This window comes from Podarcis filfolensis (genome assembly GCF_964270895.1).
Source record: "Podarcis filfolensis genome assembly, chromosome: 2".
Taxonomy (NCBI): domain Eukaryota; kingdom Metazoa; phylum Chordata; class Lepidosauria; order Squamata; family Lacertidae; genus Podarcis; species Podarcis filfolensis.
In genome coordinates this window covers 28,471,474-28,489,552 of record NC_139605.1, presented here as the reverse complement: position 1 = coordinate 28,489,552, position 18,079 = coordinate 28,471,474, and the positions used below count along the sequence as shown (strand labels likewise).

The 18,079-nt window shown below is 41.9% G+C and overlaps 1 protein-coding gene across 1 annotated transcript in view; it reads left to right on the top strand.

The window, feature by feature from the left end:
- Positions 1-11,191, top strand: part of MDFIC2 (MyoD family inhibitor domain containing 2) — a gene marked incomplete at its 3' end in the record, with an annotated part of 39,924 nt that extends 28,733 nt beyond the window's left edge. The window contains exons 4-6 of the mRNA XM_083602535.1: positions 371-439; positions 3,676-3,891; positions 10,932-11,191. Coding sequence (XP_083458661.1) covers positions 371-439; positions 3,676-3,891; positions 10,932-11,191 — 545 coding nt within the window. The remainder of the gene's footprint in view (positions 1-370; positions 440-3,675; positions 3,892-10,931) is intronic.
- Positions 11,192-18,079: the final 6,888 nt, after the last annotated feature.

Below are 18,079 nucleotides of genomic sequence, written 5' to 3'. Positions count from 1 at the left end.
TGGAATCTCCTTGCTTGTAACTTGAACCCATTGGTTGAACTCCAACTCCCAGCAGTGTAGCCAATGCTCAGGAATTATGGATTCAGCAAGATCTGGAGGCTACTGAGCAGTCAGTCCTGCCCTAGACAAAAGTTCCCATGGGGTTGTTATTGACCTGGCCAAAAGTACTTTCCCTTTGAGGAAGAAAAGTTGCCCCAGAATAACAAAATGAATGTGCTGAAGGAAAATTAATGAGTGTAAAAATAATATTTCACCCAATAAGTCCTCCCTGTCTTATTACAAATAGTTACTACTCTGAAGTATTATGTTCTTAAGGAATGACCCCTGAATAGCATTTGTTGATTGTATCCTTGTTTATTTTTCCACCAAGACAGTTGCAACAGCTCCCTTCCTCTGCAAGTTCTCCCTATTGTAATTCTGAATACAGCAGATCATCCAGGTAAGATTCTGTTTGTGGAAACACATGAATAATTGTGTAGCATTGTCCCACAAATAATGTCACCCATACATACCTTTTTTAAAAAAAATATTTTTATTAATATTTTCCAACAATATTTACCATAATCAATACTAAATAAAAAACAAAACCAGAAATTGCATTTTACATTTCTATTCCTGCCCCCCCCACCTTCCCCCAGCTTCCCTTTTTGGTTTATCACTTATTCATTTCTTCTGTGTGTAGTTTTAGATATTGAAATTATATACTGAAATTGAAATCATACCTTATTGACACATTCTTAACATTTTACCCTCATATTTATATTTTCTATTTCTGTTTGTTACTTGTAAGTGTCTTAATCAAATCCTTAATCACTCATACATACCTAAAGCCTAAGCTTGCATCTATATCAATCTTAGGACATCATTGAAACAGTTGATTGTTTTCATACCTCCTGCTTTTTAGCTACAAAGAAGGTAACCATCATTTTGGATAAACATCTGGCAGAAGAGAATCATACTCTCAGTAAAGATTGATAGATAATATTGCTGCTGCAGCCAGACAGTAAAAAATTTCTAAAGTGTGGAATCTTTTTGAGAAGTGTTGCAAGCTTAGTTGTCTCAGAGGCTGCTCACTGGAGGCCTTGAAGCAATATCTGATGTGAAGTGCATTGCCTCTCAACATCCAATTCTCAACTCATAGATGAAGAAAGTATTTAGCTGTTGTTAGCTACCTTCTCTTCACCCTAAGGTCCCAGGGTAAAAGGTAAAGGGACCCCTGACCATTAGGTCCAGTCGTGGACGACTCTGGGGTTGCAGCACTCATCTCGCTTTATTGGCCGAGGGAGCCGGCGTACAGCTTCCGGGTCATGTGGCCAGCATGACTAAGCCACTTCTGGCAAACCAGAGCAGCGCACGGAAATGCCGTTAAGGTCCCAGGGTGGGTCACAACAATTAAAACAAAATGTTAAAAACAGTTTAAAGCAGCTTAGATATAAGGTGATTATCCCTTTCAGGCATGGGCTCACGGCCATCGAGCATGAGCTCCTAATCCTCTTCAGAAAGTGTCCTTATTTGCAGACTAGGCTACCAGAAGCTGAAGACAAACTAAGTGGTATAGATGTTCTTGGTTTCCTATAGTCTTAATTTCCAAAGGAAAGGGAGTGGGGAGGCTGTCTTCTTCTTTGGAGATCACTTGTAGCTGAGTAAGATTTTAAATACGGTTTAAAAAGTGAGTCTGTAAGTGACTGTGGAGGCCAATTCTGGATCCACACGTCCTTCCACAGTGGGGACATTGGTTTCCGGGTTGATCACGGTGAGGATTTGCCAAAACTGCCTTCCTCTTTTTCTCTTGGTGCTATTACTCCCTTTTGTCTTCAAAGTCCATGACACCTTTGGTAAAGGCTGTTCTCCGATTGGAGCGCTCGCAGGCCAGTGTTTCCCAATTGTCGGTGTTTATATTACATTTTTAAAGCATTGCCTTGAGAGAGTCTTTAAACCTCTTTTGTTGACCAGCAGCAGCATGCTTTCCATTTTTAAGTTGCACAACTTTCAGCTGGACATAGCAGACCTCAAAGTCCAGGGTGGGGGGAAAATATGTGTGCCCCAGTAAGGAAGTCTTTGAAATATGCTTAAAGTCATATCAAGGTGCCACTTAGTTTCAGTATTGTTTTGCTGACTCCTGTCAATAGCAGTTGAAGGGAAGCTGATCTGACTCCTGAGTTTGCAGACCGTTATTAATCTGTATCAGTTAGGCTGGACTGTGTGCTCTGATTGTTAGAAACTGGCGTTTGGAATTGGACATCCTGGCTACATTTAATTGTAACTTAAACTGTTGTTGAGCTAACATTTAACTGTCCATTAATAATAGCAACCAAGCATTATATATTTTGCATGTTTATTAGACTTCATTTATTTCATCCCCCCATCCCTCCGCACCTATTATCATAGCCATAGAATACTGGACTCTAAATGAAAGAGGTAACCATGTGATTTCATGCTGGCCCGCTTCCTTTATATTTCTGTAGGCACGTTCTGCAAGCATTAGATTGATAAAAGACACAATGTAGATGGGCCCATGGCTGAGCTGAGGGTAATTGCATTTTAAAAAAATTTGAAATGGAGACCTATAATTGTGCAATGCTTTCTCTCGACTACAATGTTTTCTGGAAGACAGGATCCTGCTTGTCATAGCAAGTTGCTTGTTATGGTGATTGTACTAGGACTTGATCTTGCTGTAACAAGACACGTATAACATTACTTAGTGGAAGCTTTTCAGAATAAGAGCCTGACAGTAAAATGCACTCTATTTTCATTCTTGAACAAACAAAAGTCCTTGAATGACAGCTTTTTTCTTACCCTTTTCTTTGAGGGTGTTGTAATGGGGAATTCAGGTTAAATCTATGCCTTTTATACTTCTCATTTTGATTTCCTCTCCAACAGCACTTGAAGGATAAAACTCAGCTTGATGCACAGGGCAGCTTGTGGATATAGCAAATGCTAATCTAGCATTTACTGATTATTTCCTTCTGATTCTCTCCGTCTAGTGCCATTGAATGCTTAAGTGCATTTCTTGGGTCATAGTGGGAACACTGGAAATTGCACAGAATTTGAGGGGGTGCTTTAAAAGGGGGGGGGGAGAGTTACACTTTAAATTGAGTGTAGCTAAATTTTCCCAGAGCCAAATTGTTCTTACCTGTGCATCTTCTAAAAACAGTGACGGGAAGGGTCTCTGGGACTTGGCCTCAAAGGAACAGGAGCAATATATGACTGTGTGCAAATGAAATGGATCTGAGGGGAAATCTAGTTGAAGTTTCCTTGCTTAATTTGTAAGAGGTGTCTGGTTAAGAGCCTGAACTTCTGAGTCAATTCCCTGTTTCCTAATCCCAGGACATCTCTAAGTCAAAGTTTGCTAGCCTCATGATCTTTGTCTATATGTCAGTGAGTAACAAGATTTATAGATTATTGTTCTGTTGTGTTTTGTGATGATGATGATGATGATGATTTAAATAAATAGCCTTGATTTTTTTTCAGTAAAAGGGCAGCATTAAAATGTTTCTGAATTACAAATATATATATTTGAGCCCATTACATTATGTTAGCTACAGCAGGAACTACCTGAATCTTGTCATTTCATTGATGGGATTGGGACATTGCATACGACATGTGTGCTATATATTGGAGCAATCTCTAAATGTCTAAGCTTCCTGACCATTTTTATTATCTTCTCCACTCTAGAAAATCAGCTAGCAATTAAGGATGAGAAGCCTATGAAAGGTATTGTTCTCAGCTCAGTATCAGAATTCGGCATCACGGATGTGCCATCCAAGGACACCAAAAAGGAAAGAAAACTGTCAGAATCTAGTGCATCTACACTGTCGTCCCTGGAGAAATGCAGGACACAGTTCAGCTACCTTGAAGATGATGCATCAGTCCATGAGAGGGACAGTAATGGTACGTTTTGAAAACTGTGCAGAGCCCTAGACGTAATCCATTTAAATGCTCTGTACACACACATACACAAACACATATACTAGCATCACGCTTTCCATTTTTAAGTTGCACAACTCTTTATATTAATGTGTTTACTTATTTACTGCATTTCTATGTGGCTCTTCATTTTAGCAGTCACATTCAAGCAACAATTAAAATAGACAATAAAACCATTCATAAAACTATAATTCCGATTAAAACCAACCAAACTTCTCTAGCAAATAGGTTAACTCTACTTTCAGCTGGACATAGCAGACCTCGATAGACTCGTAATCTGGGGAACCGGGTTCGCGTCTCCGCTCCTCCACATGCAGCTGCTGGGTGACCTTGGGCTGGTCACACTTCTCTGAAGTCTCTCAGCCTCACTCACCTCGCAGAGTGTTTGTTGTGGAGGAGGAAGGGAAAGGAGAATGTTAGCCATTTTGAGACTCCTTAGGGTAGTGATAAAGCGGGATATCAAATCCAAACTCCTCCTCTTCTTCTTCTACTCATGAGGAAGGGATTGAGATTGTGAGAGGGATCATGAAAGATGACATTTTCTAAGCAAAGCTGCCGCTGCTTACGAGGAGAGGTGAGGCAGCTGCAACGTCAGGGCTGTATGGAGCCAATTGCAGTGCTTCTGCTGGGGCGCTGTGCAGCCCTGACCTCACTGCTACCTTTCCCCTTTCTGCCAGGAGGCTATTGCTGCAGCTTTGTCCCAATAATAGATCCAATCTTTCCACCATTAGAAAGAGTAAGGCAGCCAACTTAGGTGGCAAGTGCTTAGGGAACATGCATACGTGTGTGTGTGTGTGTGAGAGAGAGATAGAGATAGATAGAGAGAGAGAGAGAGAGAGAGAGAGAGAGAGAGAGAGAGAGAGAGAGGCTTTCCATCTGCTGCTCGCCAACACATGAAGACCTCACGGCCAAAATGGTTTCCACCCCTTCTTAAGACGTTATCATCCTATCTCTTGGCATCTCCATTGTGAAAAGAAAAGTGGTATTATACTGAGTTGGGGCTGCATCTGACTTCCTCTGCTCCTGGCTGGCCCTACATTTCTGGTTCCTGAGGCTACATTTCCCCACCAGGTTCTTCTTTGCAGTATACCCAGCGGAGGACCTTAAGGTCCACAAATAACAACACTTTGGAGGTCCTGAGCCGCAAGGTGGTTAGATTGGTCTCAACTAGGGCCAGGGCCTTTTCAGTACCGGCCCCGACTTGGTGGAACGCTCTGTCACAGGAGACCAGGGCCCTGCGGGATTTGACATCTTTCCACAGGGCCTACAAGGTGGAGCTGTTCCGCCAGGCCTTTGGTTTGGACTCAGTCTGAGCCCGGTTCTGGCCAGCGAGGGCAGGGTATAAATAAATAAATAAATAAATAAATAAATAAATAAATAAATAAATAAAATTATTATTATTATTATTATTATTATTATTATTATTATTATTATTCGGTAGTTCGTGTTCTCACAAGCATGTTGTGTGGGAACATTGGGTTTCCATATTTTTGCTCAGCCGCAAGAATTGTGCTGCCATTCTCTGGTGAGTGAGTGATGAGCTCAGCCTTGCTCACAACCCTGGGCTGCAGGGGGCATGGAGTTCTTGCCCACGGTTACAAAATGCTCTCCGCCCTGTTTCCACCTTCAACAAGCTTGCCACCAGGCGTAGCAATGAGGCAGGAGGAAAGGGCTGAGTTTATACCCCATCCATTTATACCCCACCCATCTGGATGGGTTTCCACAGCCACTCTGGGCGGCTGCCAACAGAATATTAAAAACACGATAAAACATCAACTGCCCTAAACAGGGTTGCCTTCAGATGTCTTCTAAAAGTCAGATAGTTGTTTATTTCCTTGGCATCTGATGGGAGGGAGTTCCACAGGGAGGGCGCCACCACCGAGAAGGCCCTCTGCCTGGTTCCCTGTAACCTCACTTCTCGCAGTGAGGGAACTGCCAGAAGGCCCTCGGAGCTGGACCTCAGTGTCTGGGCTGAACGATGGGGGTGGAGACCCCTCCTTCAGGTATACTGGGCCGAGGCTGTTTAGGGACTTCAAATTGTGCTCAGAAACTTATTAAGACTGATTTAACAGTTAAAAAGAAAAAATAAACAAAACATCCAGTATTTCACTGTATTTACTGTTGGCCATTACCATGTGATCTGTGTCTCAATGGGTATTGGATTGCTCCAGGATGTGGCATCAATCCTGACAGCTTTGTTCCTAACTTTCCATCTGACTTTCACTTTTTACCCATACCCCGAGTTGCCACCCAAAATTATGTAAACCCTTGTCTGGACCCCGGAAGTCCTCTGCCAGTCAGTGTAGGCAATACTGAGGTAAATGGACCCATGGCCTCACTCAGCATAAGGCAGCTCCCTGTGTTTCTGACACCTACCGTATTTCCGCGAATCCAGTGTGCCATTGAATCTAATGCGCACCTCAGTTTTCAAAACCTTTAAACCAAAAAAGTATTTGCTATGTCAGCAGTGTTTTTCAAGCTTGCAATCGAATGTAATGTGCCATCACATCTAATGTGCACCCTGATTTTCGTGACCTAATTTGTCCCCCTGAAAGGTGCACATTACATTTGAGTAAATAGGGTATAAAGATTCAAGTCTGTTGTGCTATGGAAGCCCAGTGCTCTTTAGCTCCTGCAGAGTGGCGTGCCTTTGTTTATACTGCCTCTAATTCCTTAATTTTAAACATTCACAGTCCAGAGGCATAAAATGCCCCAGTATAACATCTGGGATGTGTTTGGCCCTTGGATGAAAAGTTGCTGATGTTGCAATTTATAAAGCAGCCTTGGAAGGGATTGCCATCAAATAGATGGATCTTGTCACATCTATCATATTAATGATCCTTGAACGAAGAAGTACTAAGTACAGATCAGCACAATAAACCACAATGCTCCAAAGCAACCATTAGGGTCGCATCTATTTTATGACTGATCTCTCGCAATAATTGGAATTCTCCTATCTCCCGTAACAGGAAAACATTTAACCGTTGTGGCAACTATTAAGGGAACGGGCTCAGCAAATGTAGATGCCCTCTACCAAACATAGCCTCGTGGACCGCTGAATTTAAACCACAGCAAAGATAATTATCAACATGTTCAGCTTATCAAACGTGGATCTCTGGCTAAAACATGTTGCCTCTGAATGCTTGCAGCAGTTCACACATACCTGAAAGCACCTATCGATTTCCAAAGAGAGTTTGTGCACACGCTTCGAGCACTGATACGTTGCAAGGGCTGGGTGGGGGCTTAGAGCCTTCTCTGCCTTTCACTTTAACTTAAATTGAAGGGACAACTCCGTACACACAAATGGACGCGCATCTTTACCGCTGAATAACATTGACTAGTGAAATCCGCTTATACAGAAGTACTAGGAAAGCACCAAAGTGTGCGCGTGTGTAAGTAACTCTAGATCAGGAGAATTATATAAGGCTCTCGGTCGCATTCAGCTGCTCTCACTTTAAGTTGCAGCAAGTGGGGTGGAAATCATTAACCAGAGGCATGTGACAAATCGATCAGGAGGCAGATTTAGCCTACCTTTAATGAAACATGGGGATAAATGATAATTATCTTGAGATAAAACATTACCTCGGGGTTAAACCTTTCAAAATCGCAATGCATGCAGAAGAAGAAAAACTTAAATCTTTGTTTTAGAGAAAGTCACTAAAATGCAATTAATGCACAACACAAGCACCGAAATAGTTCATTTTTTGTTGAAGTCAGGCACATAGCCCAGCGCTACAATTGGAAGCAAGAAGGCAAGTCCCTTTCCAGCCTAGCAACATCACTGGAAAACTCCTACATCAATGTTGTACGTTTGGATCAGGTTACATAGCAGCACAAATCAAGCATGGATTGACAGCCAGGAGCCACCGAGAGCATGGAAATGTAGGGTGAAGTCAGACCAGCAGCATTATTAAATATAGTTCTTTTTGTAATAATTAATCTACCAATGGAGAGGTGAGGTCATTGTTCTTATTGAGATAAATGCAATAATGTCTTCCCTTTTTTGCGAGCAGTCTGGAAAGCAGAAGAGAAAACAGAAGGGTTGCATCTGCGTTGCTGTAATTTGTGGCTAATTTATTTTCAAATATATATAAACGAATGCATAGAAATGAATGCTTAATTGCTAATATCTATTATTTATTATACATCGCCCACTTAAAATGAGGGGAAGGGGGAAGCAAAAAGGCTCATACATGCAGATTTTGCAAAATATGTTCTCTCCATTAGCACGGTTTCATGGCGTGTGCTCTGATGGGGATTTAAAAGCATCTTTAGTGTACGGCACGGTCTATGTGCTAAAACATTACTTTATTATTAAAATGTTGTGCTTTTTGTGTGGTACTTTCCCCCGAATAATGGGCAAAGTCTTAAGAGCAATATCCATTCTCTGATTAAAATTATGCAGATGCCAACAAGGTTAATAAACTGAAGATCGTGCATATTATTAGGAAAACAGAGCTTACATTTCAAGTAAGAACTGAAAAGATCCCTAATTGATGAGTAATTTCAAATTTGATATTCCTTCTATCTTGGTGCAAAAGGGTGTGGGGGAGGGAAGAATTTCATAAATATATAGTACCTAAAAGAGAAGAGCCTTAATTACACCATGGACTACTGGATAAAATGATTACATTTTCTACACTGTAAATTCATACAATTAAATGCAGCAGTGTCACCTTATAAAATGTTTCAATTTGATAATTATTTCAGTTCATTTACTCAGAAAAAATACAAGCATGAATTTACTAAGTATCTCCCAAATCTAGTTATTTTCATTCTCCGGGACTGACTTGGAAGTTACTTTCGCTTGTCTGAACTTAAATAGATCCCTGACAAATTTAGATAACTATTAAAATTGATAATATTATGGGTGATAGCTTACTAATAGAAATTAATTCAATGCTGTGCTTCTAGGGTTATTACCTGATATTGTAAAACTACATTTTAATATAACATTTGGGATGTTTAAGGAAGCTTTTGCATGGCTCTTATTATTTTTTTAAGTACTTAGGGGTGAAATTCTTGTTTAATACTGCTCGCTGCGTTAAAGAGATTGTGATGTATAATGAGACTTCTATGCATAAATGCACATCAAAGTGTGATTACAGATCACAATTAACCAAGTGGCAAGACAGTGTAGTCTGCATATCGCCACTTGGCAATCTCTATATCCCTGCAAGCAGCAGGAGACTATACCATTTGCCTGCTTCTTCAGTTGCACAAAGGTGCAGGTGTGTGTTAAAATTCTTCTAACCACTTCGCAGAATAGTGCAGATTAGCCAACTTAACAGAACATTAATGTGCCCATTATGGCGGTCTCATTATTGACTCCTAAACAAATAAATACGATGACTTGACATTTTCTCACTGATGTGAGAACATGCAATATACAGTGGTACCTCGGATTACATACGCTGCAGTTTACATACGCTTCAGGTTACAAACTCCGCTAACCCAGAAATATTGCTTCAGGTTAAGAACTTTGCTTCAGGATGAGAACAGAAATTGTGCTCCAGTGGCGCAGCTGCAGCAGGAGGCCCCATTAGCTAAAGTGGTGCTTCAGGTTAAGAACAGTTTCAGGTTAAGTACGAACCTCTGGAACGAATTAAGTACTTAACCCGAGGTACCACTGTATACACTCTGTCTATGTAGAGCCAGTGGAGTAGTAGTTAGAATGGCATACTAGGACCTGTGAAACGAGAGTTCAAATCCCCTCTCAGCCATGAACCTCATGGGGTGACCTTGGGACAGGCACTTAATTTCAACCTTACTTTCTACATGAGATTATTGTGAGGATATAATGGGGCGGGGTAAGAACAATTTTATTTTATTTATTTATTGAATTTATACACTGCCCTATACCCGGAGGTCTCAGGGCTGTTCACAAACAAGATCACAATTTATAAATATAAGATTAAAAACAATAACCCAATAACCGCCTCCCCCCAAAAAAGGCCCCCCCGTAAGCCACCTTATATTAGGTGGGATGCAATTGCCCAGGCAGATGCATTATGTGACCCATGAGAGCAGCAAAATAACCAGACTGTACAACATTGATGGGATAAAATCAGGCCAAATCTTTATTGACAGCAGCGGGCAAGGTAAGGGTTGGCATGGCATTGGGTCCCAGGATCAGTTCATCCTTCCACAAGCCCCATGTTGATAGAATGGATCTGTCAGGTTTCAACAGCCCCAAACCCGTAACTTGGGAGTTGGTCAGTGTTGAACTTTGCCATGGTGCAAGTGAAGCAAGCAAGGTCTCACTGGGTGGCCAGGGTGCAGATTCCAACCAGGCAAAAACAAAAACGCAGAATAAATAGCAAAAACAGACAGACCTCAGCGTAACACTCAAAATGGAAGTGTGGCGCTCAAATTGGAAGCGTAACACTCAAAATGGAGCACGTTCAGCTTCTGAAAAAAGTTTGCAAACCGGAACACTGACTTCCAGGTTTACAGTGTTTGGGTTCCAAGTTGTTTGAGTACCAAGGCATTTGAGAACCAAGTTACCACTGTAATGGGCCCATTTAAGCTGCAAAGTATACTGAATTTCTGCTCCATCCCTGCTTGATCCACACCTCTCAGATGCATGTGCAGAGTGCGGCATAATTACTAATCAGGTTGTGATCATTTTAACACACTGAAATGTTGCTAGTGAAACATTCCTTTAAATGCCTATTAATATTTGTAAAAGTTTGAGAGGGTTTTTCGCTTTAAAGAGGTGATAGATCTGGAAATGCAACGGAAGCGCATTATGGGTAAGAAATATGTGAAAGTAACACAGAACGGATAGATTCGGACATCCCTAATTTGGAATAATTAAGGGGCGTGTGTGCATGTATACATAATAACACCCACAAGAGTGTTAACTAAAAGAAATTTAGTTTCTGGTTGAGTTCGGGAAAGTGTGGGAAGTCTCGCTTTATCATGCACTGGCTGGGCAACAATGTTCATGGATTTTTGCCTCCTGTGAATCTCACTCCTTGCTCTTCTCCTTTTGAAAACAGATGAATGTGCCACACTCATCTTGGCCTGCTTGTTCTGCCAGTTTTGGGACTTTCTGTTCATGTTGCCCGATGTCTGTGAAAATTGGTTGACCAATGTGTGCTGCCCTTCCCATAGATATTACCAAACCTCAGGCGACGACACAAACAACGGCGACTGCAGCTGTGATTGTGACATTGATTGCAGCATCCTTGAGTCTTGTCATGAAACCAGCGAGTGTCTGGAGCTGGCCCTGGAGATCTCTCAAGTCTGTTATCACTAATGTAAAACAGTTGGCGGCATGTCCAAGAACCATCCCTGCTGAAACAGACCTAGCTCCCCGAAGGATATACTCGTTTAAAGCAGAATAATAGCAGTAAATAATAAATAAACAACATGTATGAAGAGATCCTGTTTGCTAGCCGGGGTTGTGTCAATGCATCTGGTTATAAATCTTGTACATTCTGTATAGCAGCACAAAGAAGATTCTGGTTTTTTAAGGATTTCCTAACTGTGGGGCATGGGGGGCGTGGAGGAGAGAACAGAAGCCATGAAATTCCCTTCACAGTTTTGCAACAGATTTTATGAATTGTATGTTTGTTTGTTTTATTTAGAATGTCTTTTGGCTGCCCAATCAGTGCATTCTGCAGGGTTCTCAAAGTGTTCAAACAATATACTAAAACATTGCTAAACCCCCCCCCACACAATCAGTTCAATTTTCTGCCTAAAAACCAGTTCAGGTAGCATTACAGATTGTTACTACTTAGCAGGAAGTCGGGTGGGGCATCTCTAAAGGGCCTGGGGAAATAAAAAGCTCTTCAATTGGCACTAGAAAGACTGGTGCCAGGTGAGTCTTTTTCAGGAGAGCATTCCATAACAGGGGTACCAACACTGAAAAGGCCCTCTCTTCAGCAACCACCTGCCTCACCTTTTGAGGGAGGTGAAGAACATCCCATGCCTTTAGCAGGAGGTAAATTTTCAGGTATATGACGAATTCTGGCAAGTGGTTAGAAGTCATCTTTTTCTCAGGGTTACACAGTGAGGCCAATTGCTTGCTGTTTTAGGGTAGACAAAAGAAAATAGTTCTTTACCCAACACTTTATTTATTCGTAAAATTAGTTCTGGCTACCTTTTGTAGCATAGCCCACCACTCAAAGCAACTTAAGCATAATAAAAAAAACAAACACACAATAATTCAAACCCTAATAAAACACAGCAGCTAAACAGTAAATTGACACTTGAGCTAGATGTGGCAACAGTGTGAATTTCAGCAAAAATATGCAGGCAGGCTATGAATTCTAAAACAACTTTTTTAGCTGTAGAACCATAACTTTTTTAAAATTTTGTTTTCTTATTTTTGACAACAATCGCTCCTCCTCCCCCATATGCAGGAGAAATTCTAGCATTATTTTTTTTACTGGAGTCAGCTTATCTTCCTAATGGATTTTATATATAAACACATGTTCCACATTGTTGGTTATTATCAATAATGGATGATGTTACATCCTTTGATAATTAAAGATTTATTCATATGACCTTTTACAACACACACATACAGGGTTTGTTTGGGTCAAGGAAAATTAAATGAATTAGAAACCAGGTACTCATTACAGCAAAGGTGTCTTCTAAAGTGAGTTTTAAAGAATGTGTTTGGGTTTGTTTCTTTTGCAGAACGTCAACCGTGTTTTCACATTAGAGGTTTTCACTGTATTATAATGTATTCACTGTATTATAATGTGTCATACCTATTTGTGTCTTCTTAGTGGAGATTGACCTTAATAGAAAATGAGGCCACATTTCAGGAAGAAGTTGCTCTAAAACATTTCGCCAGGTACCACCCCATCCTGCCCCCCCCCATGACCATATGAGCCCTCCAGACTACAATTCTCATCATCCCTGACCACTGGTCCTGTTAGCTAGGGATGATGGGAGTTGTAGTCCCAAAACATCTGGAGGGCCAAGTTTGGTCATGCCTGCCATATGACAGACAATAAGAGCATTCTGGGTGCCAACATATTGGTGGGAATTAGACAGAAGTTTCCAGATATGAGCAGAAGAAAATACATTTTGTTTACTTTTGTTGTTGTTAAAAACGATAGTCTGGAGAGATTTAATGGAAATTCTTATTCCCCCCCCCCCAAAGGGTCTTGGAGCTGCGAAAGAAATGAACCCATGAGAGTCATACAAATTAAAACGCTAAAATCCTGTGAAATACCAAGCAAAGAGAAATGCAAAGTTAGTTGTTCCAAATGCAGATTTATAAACTGCTTTGCAGATGTTGTTTACTTTTCAGGTATCTAGATTTCACTGAGAGTATATAACCTGTGTTCATAAAACACTTGAAGTCTATTCTCTGGTTGATAAAAAGGATATGGCAGCAACTGGAATCTCCTAATCCAAATCCATTCTCCTAAAAAGCGCTGACTGAAATTTAGCAGCCAACCCAGAAGAGGGGCAAAGTGAGCAGCAATTGTGGCCTTGCTACATGCTGACAGGCAGCTTTGGGGATGTTTGAGCCCCCCCCCCCCACGGCTTTTCAAAACTGCAAAACTAGCTGGAAAAGGGAGCATATTAGGAACAGAATACTGGGCTAGATTTCTTACATGTTTCTCTTAATGGAATTGAATTGATTTAAAACACTTTGCCATGAGGGAACCCACAACTTAAATGATTTAAGCTGTACAATATTCTGACACAAACAGATGTGTTTTCTTTTCCAAAGATATTTTTTTAAGTATAGTTGCCATGTGAAGCTAATTGTGAAATCTTTTGGAAGCGGTATTAAGAAGATGATTGCTCTTCCTTTTTCAAACGTAAAATCTATATGGGGGGGGGGGGGAATATGCATTCCAGTTGGGATTTGAATAAGTGCATGAGGAATATCTTGAGCAGCCCAACCCCAGCCCCTTTTAGCAGTTTGGCTGGGAGACAAATTAAATGGAGCAAAGGCTTCGATCTTCTGCCCATTCTGGGAGTAAGCACCATCAACCTCAATGAGACTTACTTCTGAGTACGCGTTTATAGGATTGATCTTCAACTGTATTTATTTATTAGATGGAAAAGATCCTATTGTCTCTTCTTAAAAGATAAATAAACAGCGTTTTAAGATCATTGTGTATGAGTCAGATGTGCTAGGGCGGGGGAATGGCCTCTTCAGAAATGGATTCTTAAAGTGGCTTTTGCCAAACTTCCTTTGTTTGTGTGCATGTTCTACTCAGTTACAAAGAGCTCTGGGGAAGACTGACAGCCTGTCCTTCTTAACTGCAGTGCTTTTGGAACAATCCAGAGGGATATTTCTGGCAATGTCCACACTACAGATAATCTATTAAAAAAAATCCAATCTCTGGTTTCCTTTGGTTTCATCTGCAAGTTGAAGCTAGCAACAAAATATGTCTATGTATAAAGCTCCCATAGTTGAATTACACCACATGTCACCATGCAACAGATTCTACCACCTAATCTATAAATTCACCAAAAGCCCACATAAGACTCCCTATGCTGCATTTGTTGACTACTCCTCAATCTTTGATTTAATAGACAGGGAACAGCTGTGGAACAAACTGGCCCATTCAAATATCAGTAAAAGGTTTCTCTGGCTCCTCCAACATCAAGGGAACCTCATGCAAGTGAGACTGGGCCTTCAAGGCGCCCTCTCACAGGCAATTCCAGGTAACAGAGGTGTCAAGCAAAGATGTATACTGGCACCCTTCCTATATAATTACTATATAAATAATCTCATCCCTGATATGGCATCCCTCTCCTTTTTCACTCCCACCCTTGGGAATCATAAAGTACCAATTCTGCTCTATGCCAATGATTTAGTTTTGCTATCTCAGAATAAATTCGGACTTTGAAGGATGTGGGTTAAATCTGGACAGCTGTGTAAAAAAGAGCACCTAAAAATTAACTACGATAAAACCAAGGTCACCGGATTGGGCAAGAGGATTACCAAGTCTGGGTGACTCTAGATGGCCACACCCTTGAGCAAGTACCCAGATTTAAATATCTAGGATTACTTATTGATGGGAAGTCACCATGGAAACCCCATCTGGAAGCTGTTAAGCTAATATCTGGCCGGTCTACTAGACAGCTATATAGGTTCTTCTATTCAAAGGGTGGGCAGTTAATCAACTCAACTATTAAAATCTTTGTCTCTAAAATGCCTTTGAATGCCAATTGCTGGAAACTGCAGGAGGAGGGAGTGTGTGTGTGTGTGTGTGTGTTTGTTTGTTTGTTTGTTTGTTTGTTTATACACCACCTTTCCTCCTAAGAAGCTCAAGTTGGCACATGTGGTTCTCCTCCTCCTCAATTTCCACAACAGCCCTGTGAGGTAGGTATCGCTCAAGGTCACCCAGAGCAGATTTGGGGGCAGCATGGAAGACACGTGGGGAGAGAAGAAAGGGGGAAATCCCATTGTGCAAGCAGAAGGCATTCTGCCCACACATTTATTTAGTTGAATACCACCCATACTTCCCCCAAAGAACTTGGCGCTTGGAGAGAGTGCTAAGAAATTTCTGACAGCCTCCCCCACCATGAGAGAACCACAGTTCCCTGAGTTCCTGTTAAACCAATTTCAGCCTGTGATGTAGATAATCCCATCCAAAATGGGACACCATAAATGTCCCTGGATATACCTCAGGCAGTGGCGTAGCGTGGGTTGTCAGCACCCGGGGCAAGGCAAGTAATTTGCGCCCCCTAACCCGTGGATTTGCGCCCCCTAACCCATGGATTTGCGCCCCCTAACCCATGGATTTGCCCTAACCCCAGATGTTGCGCCCGGTGCGGCCCGCCCCCCCTGCACCCCCCACGCTACGCCACTGACCTCAGGTTAAGAACTTAATTCATTCTGGAGGTCTGTTCTTAACCTGAAACTGTTCTTAAGCTGAGGTACCACTTTAGCTAATGGGGCCTCCCGCTGCTGCCACGCCGCCGGAGCACAATTTCTGTTCTCATCCTGAAGCAAAGTTCTTAACCCGAAGTACTGTTTCTAGGTTAGCGGAGTCTGTAACCTGAAGCATCTGTAACCGGAGGTACCAGTGTAATTCTCCTTGTGAGGTCTGCGGAAGAAACTTATTCTTTCTTCTTTCCAAGACCCATTTCTACAACACTTGCTTTTATGAAGCTACAAGTATGACTCCCACAACCCACAGAACATTATTGCCGGTCGGCAGTGGATCCAACCCCCACGGCAGGCCACCAGGAACGGATAAGCAAGGGCGGAGCTACCTGCCCCGGCACCCAGAGCAGTGGGGGGGCGGGGCTAGCTGGCCTGCGGGGGCAGGGTTAGCCGCCTGCATGGTGAGCGTCCTTAGCCGTCTGCCGCCCACGTGGCAAGCATGGGGGGCACCTCTAGCCGCCTGCGGCAGCATCGTCCCTAGCAGCCTTCCACCCGCACTGCAGGTTTCTGGGGGTGCCGCCTGCCCAGTGAGCGGTGGTGGGTGGCGCGGCGATGTCACCCACTCTCACGGCTAACACTCAGTGCTCACTGCATCCCCCACAGCCATCTTCCTCCGCCAGTGCAGATAAGACAAGGAAAAGTTCTTACCAACTGCTTTTTATTCAGTATTCACGGAGAGAGTCTTGGAATGCAGCCTCTTGGAATAATGGTGTTGCCCCACAATATAAAAAATACAAAGTGAGACATTAAGGAAATCCAAAGTGAAAATATGAAGAACAGAAGTTCTGACGAACGGATTATTAAAAACGCGTGAGGTAAACGGTGGAAGTCTTTTTAAAAAAAAAAAAAAAACCACAACAATTTATTTAAGGTAGATAAGGACAACATGAAATTATACAACTGAATATAAATATGGATGGGAAACGGCTATGTATTGTGAGTACTTATCTACTTTTAAAAATTTTCACTTATGATCTTTTTCTTTTTCTTCTTTATTCTTTGTTCTTTTTTTTCTTTTTTCTGATATGTTATCTTTCATTTCACTGCTTTATTGTGAATAGCATTTTACAGAGGTATAAATAACTGTAAATATGAAAAGAGACAAAATATTCTCTAATTCTTTTTCCTTGGTTAGATGTATTTTCTTTTTCTTTTGTTGTGAATATGTATGTTTTCTAATTTGTACTTAATAAAAATATATTTAAAATAAAAGGAATAATGGTGTTGCCCCGAGTGAGTCTCCACCCCCTTCCTCTCTCCTTTCATGCGTCATTACTATGGGTGCTGAGAAGCGCCCTCTGCCTCTGAGCTCTCTGCTCTCCTTCTTTCAATGCTCGCCAGATTCGGGGGGTGGGGGTTTGGAATGCTTTCTAAAGACATTGTGCCTGTCAGCTGTCCCCCTCTGGTGCTTCTTCTTCGTCCTCTCCCATTATTTCCCAGCTTTCCCCCTCATCTGCCTCTAAGCTGTGATCTCCCTCAAACCCCTGTTGTCATTCTGAACTGTCTTCTTCTCTGGAAAGGTCAGGCTGGGGAGGCTGTCTCCACCATTCCTCCTCTGCCCAGTCCCTGACATTTATGGACGATATTTGATATAGATATGGAACCTATCTCATAGATTTAAAATTTGATTGTCCCACACTTGTTTGTTGTTGGTATTGTTCTATTTGTTTTACTTTTATGTACCCTAAACTTGATTTAAAAAAAGAAGGACGACTCCACCCACCCATTCTTCTTTATTTACATCACTAGTGAATGTTTTTAATCCCAAAACTATGAATGGGAGTGGGACTCACTCACAACTCTCTGAGGCAAGGGTAACCAATGTAGTGTCGGAATCTCCACTCAGCGAAGCCGATAAGGCCTCATCTTTCTCCAAGCCGAGCCTTTGAAATCGCCTCCAACGTGTTTAAAGACCTCGAGCCTTTGATGAGGCTCCAAGGCACATTCTTTCATTCAGCATAGTTCCCAGCACAGGGAAGAGAGAAGAGGTTTGGGCTACATCGTAAAGAGTTTTATTTCTAAGCTACGCAGTCAGAAAAGACATCCTCTCTCTATGAAAACAGAGAGCAACTGAACAAAGGAACAAAGGAAAAAAAGGAAACAGGAAACCACCAACGTCACATCCCGTCTCCTTTCCTGTGAGACTGGAAGGTCTCTGGAATGTAAACAGAGTCCTGTGACTCCAAGCAGCTGCTCAGTGGCAAAACAGAAACTAACATGTAGTACTCTCCAGATGTTTTGGACTACAAGTCCACAGCCAGCATGGCCAATGGT